Source organism: Passer domesticus, chromosome 2 (assembly GCF_036417665.1).
Source record: "Passer domesticus isolate bPasDom1 chromosome 2, bPasDom1.hap1, whole genome shotgun sequence".
Taxonomy (NCBI): Eukaryota; Metazoa; Chordata; class Aves; order Passeriformes; family Passeridae; genus Passer; species Passer domesticus.
The window spans coordinates 72,815,890-72,831,153 of record NC_087475.1 but is presented as its reverse complement, the minus strand read 5'-3'; the positions used below and the strand labels follow the sequence as shown (position 1 = coordinate 72,831,153).

At 39.3% G+C, this 15,264-nt stretch overlaps 1 protein-coding gene across 1 annotated transcript in view; it reads right to left on the bottom strand.

Annotated features, from left to right (window-relative positions):
• The window catches only part of MICU2 (mitochondrial calcium uptake 2), a 133,810-nt gene extending 121,272 nt beyond the window's left edge, over positions 1-12,538 (bottom strand). The window contains exon 1 of the mRNA XM_064409234.1: positions 12,329-12,538. Within this exon, the coding sequence (XP_064265304.1) occupies positions 12,329-12,523 (195 nt within the window). The 5' untranslated portion in view covers positions 12,524-12,538. The remainder of the gene's footprint in view (positions 1-12,328) is intronic.
• Between the last annotated feature and the right edge of the window lie 2,726 nt (positions 12,539-15,264).

Here is a 15,264-nt window from a genome sequence, read left to right as displayed (position 1 = left end):
AAGCACTCTTGCTTCCTGCTGGCAGAGCAGCCCCTCACATGGAGTCTGCTGCTCCTGGAAATTATGGAGGGAGAGTAACCTAACCCACAGGCTACAGGGGATGAAAAAGGAATAAAGATGCCCCATTACTCCCACAACTACAGTCTCACAAATCCTACCACAAAGGACTCAGCCATGTGAAGACCCCCAGGATAACCACTCCTTGTTTGCTGTCAGTACCAGTACTCTTCGATACTGGAAGCGGTACCTCCCACCACTGCCAGACAGAACACGTGTACACGACAAAGAAAAACCCATCTGTACTGGAACACCATACAATCCTTTAAAAGTTTTACACCAAGGAATCTGATTACAATTCCACGATTTCTGACAATGCATCTTGATTGCATTGCTGTCATTTCAAGAAGCAGTACTGTCGAGGGTCTCAGCACTGCAGATTATAAAGTGAGGCACCCATGAAAAGCATTCAGTAAACAAACAGTGTATTATCAGTGCAAGTGTGTTATTTTTGATAGGGCTGTTAATATAAATAATACAGTATTTATTGCTACACAAAGTCTGCTCAATTAACACATCCAACATTTCTGGTGCACCTAAATATTTAGATTTTTCTTCATTTTTTCAATTTTGAGGCTGCAGAGAAACAAGAACACAAATCTTAAAGAATAACAATGTAAAACCATTTCATAATATGACACTGCCATTTTCCAAATTTAACAGCAGTTGGGAAAAATACATGTCAGCAATTTCCCAATGTAGTTTTCTGGAAGACTGAGTAGGAACATTACATACAATTGATAAATTCAGAAAAAAATACTGCATTCTAGGAAAAGTAATTTTATACTCTTTACACTATCATTCATGATGGTTCTTCAGCTAAATTAAAATCTAAAGTTTTAATGGATTTTCTTTTTAAGTCCAGAAACAGAAGATGTACTTTAGTTTTTGACATTTTTGTTTTCTACATTAAGTCCTTTCCATAGGCCACAGCCTAAATGCTGCTACTTACGACTTTTTAGATTTTTAGTACTCTTATTCAAGAAATTTCCTGGCAAGAGCTCAAAAAGACAAGCACAACTTTCTTTCCAGAAGTGCTAACTACAGCTCTACATGAAAAAAATAACAATTGGGTTTTTCCCAAAAGGAGAAATACTGCAACAGTAATACACACAAACAATAACAACCAAGCTATAAAAACAAACTCCAGCTCTGATACAATACAGAAGTTGATTTAACTAGAATGACAAACTACAATACACATTTTAACTGTGTATGACAAAACAGAGCATGTTTCACTATAATAAATGAATCCCAACATATTTTAAGATTTTGTTAAGAAGTTTCTATATGGGAATGTCTGGCTACATCCAGTTCAAATAAAAAGAGTTCAGAGAGCTCAAAAAGTTCTCACTTATGTAAAGAAAAAATAGCAGCATGCACTGCAGATAGTCTGGTGGAAGATTAGAAGATAATGGCAGACAAAACAAGTCAAAGCGCAGAAAAAGCATCTACACATTGCAGAGCTGTGGTGAAAAAATCCCATTTTGCTTTGCCCGTGCACACAGCTTCTGCTTTACCTGTTACACTGTCTGTATTCTAACCTACAAGTTTTCTCCTCTTTGCTCCTTTGACTCTCTCCCCCAAGGAGAGAGGGAATGAGAGGCTCTGAGATGTGTAGATGCCAAACAGGGTTAAACCACGACAACAAAAAGTAGAAAAGCTTCTCTTAAGTGGAGATGGATCTCATGAAGAACATCTAAGAACCACAGCACCAAGCCTGAATGAGCTCAAGAAGTGTTTGGACCGTACTTTCAGGGGCATGGTGTGACTCTTGGGGACGGTCCTGTGCAGGCCCAGGACTTGGATTTGATGATCCCTCAGACTCCCTTTCAACTGAGCTTATTCTGTGAATCTGTAAGATGAACAACTAAGTCGAGCATCAATTCTCCTCATTTGTTCTATATTAAACAGTACAGATTTAATATTATGCTTTACATTGGATAAAATAATCTAAATTGATCTGGGAAATGCTGGTTTCAAATTGCTGCGTGTTGTGTACTGTGCTTTTCATGTTTTGGAGATTACAATGTTTATTCCTGCTGTTTCCCATCTTCAGCAGAAGCCTGTCATTGTTTGCCTATTCCTGAAGACAGCAGTGATACTACCATATTCCCTGATGCCTAAGACTATCAAGTGTATTTTTCAGTAAAAAAGGTGCCAGATGTTTTATCCATCAGCTTTACTGCATTTCCAAGTAAGAACTATAACCCGAGGGAAAGTCATTAGAGTGTAATGAGCAAGAAAAAACATTTCATTGTGACAATGCCAGGCTACTGAGACCACTGTCTCTATGCATTTAAACAATATAAGGCTATAAAGTAAAGAGCACTTTCTTAGTCTCCATTCTAATTATAATTTTGATTTTGCATTGCCATTAAAAACACCAAATTAGTAGACAAGTCCACAGTTGCTTCAAAAACAAGCCTAGAGAGGACTGGTACAGAAGCTGTACTATATTTCCAAACCAATTATTCTGTCAGCTGTGCTATTAAGGTTTGTTATCTTCTAATTTTCAAAGTTTTATAAAACGAGAAGCAGACTGTCAGATAATGTGGTCAATACGTAACCATTAAGACTCTTCTCTACTGAAAAATAAAGTTCATTTTGGCAAATTTGTGAGATCATAAAATATAATTACAAAGTCCATTTCACCACAGTGAGCAATACAACATGACAGAACTTCGTGTTTTTCTCCTTGGCAAGGTCTCACCTCATCAAGCCCATGCAGTCAAGTTCAAAGCCCAGCCTGATCTGGCAGCACACAGACCTCTGCCTCTTACAGGGCCACCAGAAGAAGCTTTTGGTAGCACTTCAGGCAGATTTTGTCCTTTAAATGCTGAGCATATCTGGCCATTTAGACTAGAAATGTTCAAAACAAATCCCATCATTTCTCCATTAGCACATTCTTATATTTATTTTTTATTATTGTAGTCACACAGTCTGTATTTTAAATAATGCATACATATCCTTACTAATATATATAAAGTATAAAGTTACATTACATACAGATATGTACATAACTTTATACGTAGCTTGGTATATGTTGTTTTAATATTACAGCATTATTTCTTAATAGATTATTGTAATATGGCAGTATCACCAATAAAAGGCATTATCAAAGATAATGTCTACTTAAAAAAAAATAAATTAAAAAGTATTTGGAAACACCAACTTTCTTCATTTCATGTAACTTTTCCATCTGTGCTAGAGTTTGTGCAGTTTTCGGAGGCAGAGGAAGGAGTTTCTGATGATTTGGCAAAGCAGCAGGGAAAGTATCAGTACCTATAATATTTATTAGCTACATCTGCTATAAGTGCTTTTCATAGACTACACGAGTGCAAGACAGTCATTCCAGAAATTTCTCCTACCCTGAAGGGGACACAAACCTTGAGGAACTACTTGAAATGACGTCTGGTGTTTGAAGCTGACAAGACTCTTCTCTTGTCTTTCAGCTGTATGGGTAACAAGAAGTAACAAGGAGCCATATCCTACTACATATGTTCTGAACGAACGTTTCACATAGTTCCATCTGTCATTTATCTTGGATGATTATTTAAACTAGATTCTGAGTTATTTGTTCTTTCTGCCTAGATTAGGTTTCCAAAATGCTGAGCCACTTGCCAGGAAAAACCATATTCAGTCTGCCACAACGTTACACAAAAGTCTACAAGTAAGTGCAATACAGATCTCTCATGCTAACCCAGCAAATGCATTTGGAAAACAGTACAAAACAGCAGCAGTGGGAAAACAGTTGCTACTGCCTGCACAGAACAGAGCACTTCTTACAAAAAAAAAAAAAAAAAAAGGTAATTATCAATAAGCTCAAAGTTTCTAGAGAAAAAAAAGGCAAACAGAGCTTCCACCTAAGAAACCAAATAAAAAAGAAACTTTGTAGTTTCTATACAGTTGAAACCATCTACTGTATTTACTGGAGAAAAAGTCTTGCATCACCAAGATAAATGCTAGTTTCTTCTTGAGGGATTTTGTTAAAAATCAGAATGTTATTTTGTGCAATTCTTTCTAATCAATCTATTTTTTGTTTTCAGGCAAGCTATTTTCTTATCTGTTTATGTTTGTCCATTAACATAAACAGCCAAAGACTCTCAAGCACTAACATTTTACTACATCAGCTAAAAGCACAAAACCATGCAGCTTAACTCACCCCATCTGTCCACATGTATCAAAGTGCCTAGAAGGAATGTTAGTTAGATTTTATTTAATCACTGAAGTCATATAGCAAGAGTGAATTCAAGGAAAAGGTGACAGATCAGATGAAAGATATAGTCAAATTTTAACCTTGACCTCTAAGATTACATTTTACATCATGTTGTTTTAGTATCAATGAAGACACCTGCACAAAGAATCTCCGTGCACAAAGAGAAGGGAATAAATGTAAATATTTTCAAAGCCAGGAACTTAAGGATATAAATGTTTCACAGTCAAAAAGCTGAAAAGGATATAATATTTTTAAAATTGTAAGACAAATGCACATACATAAGTAATATTTAAGGGTATAATTAATTATAACATCATGGTCCTAGAGATTCCATACTCTCTATACCACATTCTATTTTAGGCACATAACATGACAATGTGTGTATGTCACTAATGCTGAGAATGATGTTTGTGATATATTTAATATCCCAGTTATTGATTTAGACTACTTGATGGATACCTGATACATACAGTATTTCCATAACACAGTGAAATACAGAATAAAACAAGAGGTAGCTAAGGTTACCCTCATTGGCTGCACAAAGGAACAGTTTCAGAAATCCCAAAGCATATTTAAAGAAAAAAGATTGGGATAGGCCGAGCTAGTAATCTAATTGCATATTTATCAATGCTTAAAAAAGGTTTTGAGCACACACTATTTTCAGAATATTTTGAGACTAATACCCAAAACTCCTTCATTGAAGATGAATTTGGGAGCAAGAATGTTACAAGTCATTTAAACTCAGAATGAAACCAACTATGTTACTTCACCTACTTCAAGATACCCAGTAGAGGGAAAAAATTAATAGGAATATACTCACATGAAATACCTGAGTTAGAAGGCACACACATAAATGATGTTAAACTGTCTCTTTCATAGCCATAGACTACAGGTATCTGAATAATTTAATAAAAAAAAAGACTACCCATTTCCTGTTCAGTAACAGGCAGTATTGAATGAATTTACCTACTGAGCTGACTGTCATGATCTATGACAACTTTTTCTGTAGTAGTATTTATTGAGATAGTAAATACAGCAGTAAAGATACAGTGGAAAATAAACCAAGAAGCTGGCACAGGGATGGATGCTACCACATGCCAGCAAGAGCACTGCCTGCAGCCTGCCCCAGCTGAATAAGGAATCTCTCCAGTGCTGGGCACTGCTGGAAAGGAACGCCAGGGGTTCAAAGCACCTTGAATCCAACTGCACAAGTCTTGCACAACCTTCATCAGGAAGATTTAAGGGCTCCATCTTGTAGATGGTTCAATTACACAACCTGAAGATGCAGTAAGACCTTTCCAACCATGCTACAAGCAGAACAGAAATCTGAGGCTGTGCAGGGAACCACTGCCTGGCTCTGTGCTGTGTACTGCCACTGACAACAGCGTAAGACAGCAAGAACAATAACCAGCAGCAAGGTAAGATGCAAAAAGACAAAAGGACAACATTTTGAGGAAGCTGTTCCTTCCTTTAAGGAAGTTGTAAAGCAGGAGATTTGAACACCCAAAGAAATAAACAAACAATCCTTGTTTAAAGACGCTCCAACCCACAAAAGCAAAGGTAATTTTCATTATTTTAACATGGCATTGTCTTACTACATAGATTTTAAGAAATAGTAATGTAACCATGTGGTCAAGTTCACACAAACAGAATTCTGAGGCCTGCGAGCCACCACTGAGCAGCTTGCTTGATGTAGATTACAAGTACTTGCATTAAGTTTCAAAAGCATGTTAAAATTATGATGCAGACTTACACATGCTTAATTTTACTTTGTGAGCATCCCAGTAATTTTCTATGTGCATCTGCATTCTCCAATAAATTTTACTAGAATAAAGACTTAAAGATAAACACTTGAAAATATTACTTAGGAGAAAAGAACCTATCCTGGGATTTTTGCTCCAACAAAAGCAGGCAACCTTTTCCTTTTGATGACTGAGTAAACACAAGAATCTTCTTGTATGTTTCTTAGATTAGACTGCACATATCCTTTCTGGTTTTATTTTAGAGCCACATTCCTCCCTCCAGGCGATTCTATACATCATTACAAATCCTTATGCAATTTTATCCCAGATTCTATATTTATCAAGATACCTCATCTTAACAGCAATGCTCTTTCCTCAGCATGAACCAGGCAAAGATACCCTCACAAAAATTCCCATTCCAACACGACACATCAATGTCTCACAATTCAAAGCACGAACATGTAACTTTGTAGGAAACATTATCAATGTATAATAAATATGCTCTTTTTTTCTATTTGGTGACTGAATTCAAACTATATATTTTTATCTGGCCAAAAATCTTTCACACACACTCATTATGCATAGCTTCCTAAACAACCCTATGTATTACAAAAAAAACCCAAATCAACCAACCAAACCAAAAATCTTAAATATCGTGAGTGAGAAAGTGTGGCCTACAAGCAGTGTAAGCATAACTTAAGTCACAAAGTGATCCTGGTTACTAAGGATGCTTGAAAAAACAATTAGAATCCCAGAGCTATGCACGTCTTCCTTCTACTGCTCTGCAGAAAATAATTCAGATGATTTAAACAAAATGCTGTTTTGACCTGCATGCAACTGATTACAATTGTTTTGGAAGCACATGCAGCTTACACGTTTTCACCAGAAATTACCAATCAAGAAAATATATATCAGACAGGTAACATGCTTACAGCAGATATTATTTTGAAAATTTTCTATTGATCTGAGTTGGAAATTTTGCCTGAGAAAAAGCCATACACAAAATACTGGAATTTGCCGAAACCAACTATGTTTCAGCACTCAATCTCTTTGGAGACACAGCGCACATCAGAAAGTGTCACCAAAAAACACAGGTAGGATTACAAAACTTTTAAAATATATTTTTATATCAACTTACAAGTCTGGGAGTCCAGAGATTTCTACTAAACCCCTTATAAAGGTAAGTTATATTTAATATATGCACTCTCCCTAAATTATCCTATGAGCTGTGTTACTGAGTTCTGCATAGCCCTAGGATTTGTTTATATACTATTTTTTTTTTAACCTTTCCACAGCAGCAGAACCAAGGGAGTGTCCCCTGAATAAACAAGTATTTGGAGAATCTTTTACAGTATTCTGTTTTCTTTTAAAAAGTATAAGGCAATAGCTCCAAAATAAATTTTCATTGTGGGTACACATATAGACCTGGAAAACACATCTAAGTTCTAGTTTTAATCACTCAAAGTTTTCTACTCCCAGTTGCTCAGAATAACTGTTTTCATATTATGACATAAAAAGTTGTCACTCCCATGTGTGTGACATGTGAATCACCACTCCCATGTAGTGTGTAGGTAGTGCAACATACAAAGTCACCACTCCCGTTTTTGCTTAAGAACGATTGACACTCGAAAAATTATGAAACATTCAATGCAGTTTAAACTGAAATAAAAAATTATTGCAGTCCAAAACAGAATTGTTTCAATAAATGCATTTTAAATATAATTAGATTTTCAGACACTTAAAATATTTACAAATTAACACAAATTGTTTGTTAATTGTTATAAGCACTGTCTTAATATTTTCAGTATGCTCAAATACAACATATGTATTTAAGGCCTCCAGAACACAAACTGAGTCTCCTCTGATCTGGAATAACTGAAGAAGTTTGCAGATGTAAGGCAGCAGTAGTAGAAAAGGTAAAATAAAGAGAACCAATTAGACTACGACCATGTAACAGAAAGTATTAATAAGAACAGACCCCAAAAATTTCTGTTAGTAGGTTATGATTTCCTCTTTACCTCAGGTAAGCAGTATGAAATATTTAAGTACCAGTTAATGCTCCCACAACCCCAAAAACCAGAGTGCTGAAACATGGTAATGTTTATCAGCAGACAAGAGTTTGCAGACATAAAGCTTCATATATGTGCTAGTAACAACTCTAGTCAGTCTCATTTGGAAAACAGCGACTTAGACTCAGTGCAAATTGTGACACGCTGCAGGGATCACAACTTTTCAAGGGCAAATCAAATTATATTCTTTCTGAAGCTAGTGACCTAAACACGGCCATAAAAAACTCAGCAGGGGCAGGATATACTGCCTCTGGCAGCCTGCTGCTTCTCAGAATTTTCTTATCATTTGCAGTTTGTGTGCGTCCAAGATCTAACCTGCAGTCCACTGCAAGGTTCCAAATGTAGTTGGAGTGGGCAATCTTGCAAACTGCATGCTCTGAGAGAAAAAAGGCACAAGAGACAATACTCCAAGTCTGATCACAGTTACAAACCATATACCATTGTGCCATTTGAATTGCACTACTAAAAAAGTAAAGCAGCCCATATAATATCAATGCAGTGTGCAGAGCAGCATGAACATTTTTGATCTGGCTGTGTTGGTTAGGATAACAGAAGGAACACTTTTAGTAAATGCAACATAAATCCCCATTCTGAGTTATACTGGTAGAACAAAATCCTTTTTTTTTTTCTCCTCTTGATACAAGCTGATTAGCTCATTTTATTAAAAAATGAAAATTGATCTGTTTTTTTTCCAACAAAGGTTACTATCTGGTTTGGGTATCGTCAGTGTAGCTTCACAGGTAAATAACAAGTGTAGATGGAACCAAAACCTGGTACCTATAAAGAAAAAGTTTCCAAAATATTGTGTTCATTTTGCTATAATAATCTTTGTAGAGTTTTACAATCAACACTAAGGACTTACTCCCACATATTATTAGTTATATGTTTCTAAACAGTAGGTCAGCAAATTAAGATAGAGAATGAAAACTTCAGAAATCATGAAAGTTTTATGAAGAATTATTACATTTATGTAATATTATTATTTATATTATTATAATAATTATATTATTTATTAAGAATTATTACATTACATATAGAACATTTTATTACTGAGATGTTAACCACTTAACGTACATTGTAAGAACAGGTGTTAGTGAAAATGTTGACAAAAAACCTGGGCCAAAACTAAAAAAAAAACAACCCTGTACTGAAAAGTCAGTCAGAATAAATAATTCTATTAAAATACAGTAACCAAAGATATGCCACTACAAAATAAAACAGAAACTATCCATACAACTCACAAAAAGAAAACAGGTTATCTGACCCTGAAAGACCTTTGATTCTGCAAAGACTCATACAGGATTATTCTGCGTTAGGCTGGATTTCACTTAATCTGAGCAGAAGTCAGAAGTGCCCCTAACCAATATGAGCAGGATTAAACCCATTCCAGCAGGAAGAAAGGACAGGAATTAAAAATAGATTTAAGAAACCAGGTGCCAAAGGTATCAAGTCTTTGATTTTAGAATATTCAAAAGCTTTAGAAGAAAGAAATAAAAAAGAAGTATGTACTAAATTTACAGAACTTTTGGCATGCTGTTTGCCAGCTTCACTAGAAATTGTTTGTCTGAAATTGCCTGGAACAAGTAAAAACTGAAAAATGTCTGATTACTTCGACAGAGATGAGTTTTAGTGAGAAAAACTGAAAATCTAAATAGAGTTATCAACTTCAACTACTTAACCTAAACAGACAGGAAGTATTTCCAATGAAGTCGTTGTGCAAAGAAGTTACTAATGGTAACTTAGGACAAGAATGAAAATTACTCAGTGGCTCAAATTATGCTTACACCAGAGTCACACACAGACATAACATTGGTTTTAACGACAAAACTTTTTAAACATAATGTAATGCTGCTGAAAAACACAAAATCTTATTATATTTGTTCTTTACAGCATGGAGATACATTGTCACTTTGTCAAATATTTTAAATAATTACAGCCTATTTTCCAGCAATTCAATAGTCAAGACTACATTAACAAGGGAAATTGGGAAGCCCTGTACCATAATCTCACTCATTTCTCAAGAGCAACCAGTAAGCCTTGTTGATGATACAGAAGTATAAACATTTCCACTACATATTCCTTTATAAGAAAGATAATGAAAATTACACTGTTTAATTTCAAATACTTGCCTTAACCTGTAATATTTCACACACCATGCTGCCAACATTCCCACTACATAGCATACTACAACAGGAACAAACAGTTCAATGTTGTTTGTCAGCACAAGCTCATGCAAGGCTGGTTAAGATTAGTTACGATGAAAAGGAATAATAACAGAAAATAAGGTTATGCACTACGGGAATGTGTAAAGCATTTTCATATCTCATGATTCCACAATCTCTGAATTGAGAAAAATATGGGTTCAAAATATGTAATAAAGGTGACTACTTGTTCCCATGCAGTATCACTCTGGGCTGTTTTCTATCAATCAGAAGTCACAAGTAGCATCTAAACTGCCTAAAAGACTTGTAGCACGCCTCATAGCTTTCACAATCCACCTGCAGCACCTATGATCTGCATGGTAATTTCTGAGGTAGTTTTAAAAAGCTCAGTACACTACCTGCAGTAACACGGAGTACAATACATATGGAGAATTAGCTTCTCCAACAATCATTTTATAGGGAAACTGAAAAGTTAAAATTGAATAAACATTTGAAGAGTCCAGCAATTTACTATCTCCAAAACCAAATCAATTAAGTAATTCCTAGACTTTTGGACTGCATCTTGAGAGTTATTAAAATGTACTCATTGGACTGTCCATGCATTACAAGGAAGCCACTCTACAAGAACACATCAGCACCAGACTGAGACCTCTTCACTCAACACCCTTTAAAAGTGATTACTTCCCACATCTAACACTTTATATATATACCTACATAAACATCTACTTAAGCAAGAGTTCCATGCATATATGAAATTGGTCTCAATGACAGGACATTTAAAATGCAATGCTGCTTAAAATCTCACATAATTAAAAGTAAGAATAACAAGGAGATACATTTTCAGGAAGATACCTGCCGAGTAATGGATGCTTTCCTTGCTAGGAGATGGATACAGAAAATTAAAGTTTGAACATGTGCTGTCCAAAGTTTTAACATGTCCTGATCCAAGGATCAGGACTACTAGATAATATATTTAGAAAACTGAGTTTTCTATGAAGATGTAACTTAAGTATTTTCCACAATGAAGAATACAATATTTTAAAAAAAGTATTAAAAAAGTAATTTTTTTTTTTTGACTCAGGAATAAAGGTTGTCCTCAAGAATAAAGGCTGCTATATATCTGCTTGTAGTTCAGCCTGTTTAATCACTGTTAAGAGATAAGACATCAAAGCATACAAACTGTTGAATACTTCCAAAAATTCTTAGATATAAGTAGATGAATGGCACTGCAAGCATAGACTGACCTCTTCCTCCATCACACTTAAACCCTCTGGTCTACAAAGCATTTAGCTCTTCCAGCTTTGAAATAACACAGCAACTCTAATAGAAGGAAACTTCTTATCTGAAGGAAGAACAGGAAAAAGCTCACTGCCTCCATGAAAAGGATGAAGTCGGGAAAATTGTGTACAAAGACTATTTCATAAACAATAATGATCTGTCCCTGAGCACCCTTCTGAGAGTGTCCTGATGCTCCAAGGCAAACCACATTTCAGTATCCAGGGCACACATTCTGGACATAGTAAGAGGAAATAATTCTGTGTAATGCATTTCAGAACAAGTGTGAATTACGGAAGTACTACTTCCGTGAAATATATAGATATATATATATATACATATATATATTTTTTTTTTAAGAGACAAAAACGTGCATGACTGTCTAACAGCACCTGACACGCAGAACGGGCATCGTGGAAGTTTCTCCTGAAAGTTACCAGCAAAGCGCGGAGCTCGCTACAGGCCGTGCGTCTGTGCAAAGCACACAGGTCCACCCCACCGTTCAGCACGACCAGGGCTGTCAGGGGGAGAGGAGAAAGGCTCCGTGCTAAGGCAAACTCTGCCTTCTCCCGCCGCTGAGGCTGCCCGGCGTTAGTGGCACGCCGCCGAAGCCCGGGGCCGGGGACGCTCCTGCCTGCCACACCACCGGCGCCAGGAGGGCTCCCGCAGCCCGTGCCCGCCCCACCACCGGGTCTGACCACCGCGGACCCCGGCCCGTCCGCGGGCCGCCCACAGCCGCCCCCGTGCCCGTCCAGCCCTGTCCTGCCCTGCCCGCCGCCGGGAGCGGGGATGCTGCTGCCTTACCTGAGCCAGGACCGTCGGGAAGACGCGCGGCCGCCCGCTGTAACACGCCGCCAGGCAGCCTCCCCCGACCAGAGCAGCGGCGGCGGCCCCCCATGCGGACGGGCGGCGCTGGCTGCGCGGGGGCCGCATCCCGGCGAGCCGCCCCCGCAGCGGGGCTCGGGCGGCCGCCGCCGCCGCTCTCCACGCCGCCGACATCTTCCCGGAAAGCGCCGCGGCGGCAGCGCCGCGCACGCGCAGTGGCGGGCCCGAGGCCGCGGGGCGGGGGCAGCTCCGGGCCGGTGCCGCCGGGATCGCCCGGGCCCCGCTCCGGCAGCGGGAGCGACGCCACCCGCGCTACCGGAGGGCACGGAGCTGGCAGAGGTAACCTGAAAGGAGGGTGTAGCCAGGCGGGGTTGGCTCTACTCCCAGGCAGCAAACGACAGACAGCGCGAGAGGACACAGTCTCAAGCTGCGCCAGAGGAGGTTTAGGTTGGGCATTGGGAGGAATTTCTTCCCAGCAAGGGTGGTTAGATGTTGGAATGGGCTGCCCAGGGAGTTGGTGGTGTTTAAGGAAAGACTAGACGTGGCACTCAGTGCTGTGGCCTGGTTGACATGGCAGTGTTGGGCCACAGGTTGGATTCGATGATCCCAGAAGTCTTTTCCAACCTAATCCATGCCCTGCTTCTGTAACGCAGGCGGAGTGCGCCCCTCCCTCCGTCCCGGGCCGGGGAGACCCCCAGGTGAGGGCAGGCGGCAGGGCCCCCTTCCAGGCGGGGACTGGTGGGCAGGGCAGGGCCAGGTGTTGGGCTGTGCCAGGGCAGGGGGCACGGAAGGCCTGGCTGTGCAGTAGGGAGTGAAAAGTGGCAGCCCCAGGGTGCCCCGGCCAGCTCCGTGTGTGAGAGCTGTCAGAGCTCAGCTTCGCCTCGCTCCCTGCTGGGACTCGTCTCCCAGAGCCGACTCCCACTGCTGAGAGCATGAGGAGCCTTTGATGGCCCATATGGATGTGTCGCTCAGTGTGTGATCCAGATCAGAAACAACAAAAGCGTGTGCAAGTTTGGAATATCCTCTTCAAGGGCAGAGTAGAGTTTCTGGTGAAACACAGATGACAGAAGATGAGTTACGGAAATTGTCGTGGCGGAGGTGTTAGCTGAGAAGCATTACAGAATGATTTGGTTGGCAGTAGCACTTGTGCCAAAGGACGACTACTCACCATGAATGCTTCAGAGTGCTTTTTTTTCTTCACTGCCATAGTTTTAACAAAGCTGTCTAGGTCTTGGTTGGTTACATTCAAACATTAGTTACTTGATCACATTCAAAAATTGGGCCATCTGAGAGTTAATGATAAAGTTATATGAAGTAAAGCAGAGAGTAAGTTAAATGTCATTTATATGTTGGCAGTACTGGTATCCTTGTTATCAGAGTAGTTCACCTAGAGACTCCATGGGAATGTGGAGAAAGACTGCTGAGAGAACAGCTGCATGCAATTTTCTATTACTTTGGTCTTTGGTTGAGGGCCTTCAGAAGGTACTCAGTCTCTTTTAGCAAACTGTATCTTCCAGCTCTTTCTGATATGACAGCCAGTGCTGTGTTGTCAACATTATAAATGTTCTGGTATGGGCTCTGAAACATGGAAATGCTTTTTTGCCCTCTGTCCACTGACTAAAGGTGATCATCCATCACTGCCGTCAAAGTAATTTTAGTTCACTCTCCTTCCCTGACCTGAATTCAGAGTGATGAATTCAGTTTCATAGAACATCATTTCAGTCATTTAACTAATGGCATTTCAGAATTTATCCAGTTTTTTTCTGGCATGTGTTGTTCACTGAGTGTCATTCTGTGAAGTGTTTGAGACATCTTCAAGAATCTCACGACTCAAGTCCTCAGCAGGATACAAACCCTTCAAAAACACCTTCTCTGGGGAACACAAATGACTGCTCATTGCGAAATCACTGAGGAGTGCAACATGCAGGATGAATGGTTTCCATCTGCACGTGCTAATGTGCGTTGCAAAAGCTTTTTCCTTTTCCCAGAGACCTAGAAACTAACTCATATGGAAAAAGCCTTTTTAATCCCAATATAAAACATAGGAGTAAAATCTGTCAATTGTTAAACACACTGGAAAATCCCACTTATTCTGTAAAATTTGCAGGAAATTCCTATTGCCTATCTCTGTTTCCCTCTAGACAGACAAAATATTTTCCATCCCAATCTTACAGTTTGACACATAGTATTTTTGCAAACACCTTAACAGGACTTTACTTTCTATGTGAGCCAATAGCAAGCACTTCATGAGTGCTGGCAACATCTTGTAAAGGATGGCTGAGAGATTTGATTTCTGAATGCCAGATCCCTTGATGTCGGATACATGACCACAGCAAAGGCAAGGATGTTTAATTTGTTGTTCTCACAGGCATTTTCAGTTTTTCTTTACGTAAAAACAAATAAGTAGGTCATTTGTCTTTCCTCAGATGACATTCCTGCCTGGAACAGATACAGCTGCAGTGTGAATGGAGAGCTATCCTCATATGGCTGGGAGCACGCAATGCTGGGCGAGTTAAGTGTCCTCAGGCACCCCTTCTCTCCTGCAGTAAATTCACCTCATGGAATACGAAGCTGCTGCTGCTGCTCCCAGCTGTGCTGCTGTCACTGTGCTGGTACAGTTGTCAGTGCTAGAACACACGCCTTAAACAGCCAGAAAACTCCTGGTGAGTCAGACACAGCCCTGTTGCACCCCATGCAGTATCACTGCAGGGTGGTTTATGACAGAAAGCAAAGATCTCTGTGGTCTGTAGAAATGATGCTGACAGTCTGGTAAATACAATAAAACTTTCACCAGACAAAATGAATTATGTGGTGACAAATGTCATCAGCTACTGTATGCTACACCACTAAAACGTCACCTCCCTGTGCTGTCCTGCTCAGTTTGCTCTTCCATGCTCTTGTAAGCAGAAATCATT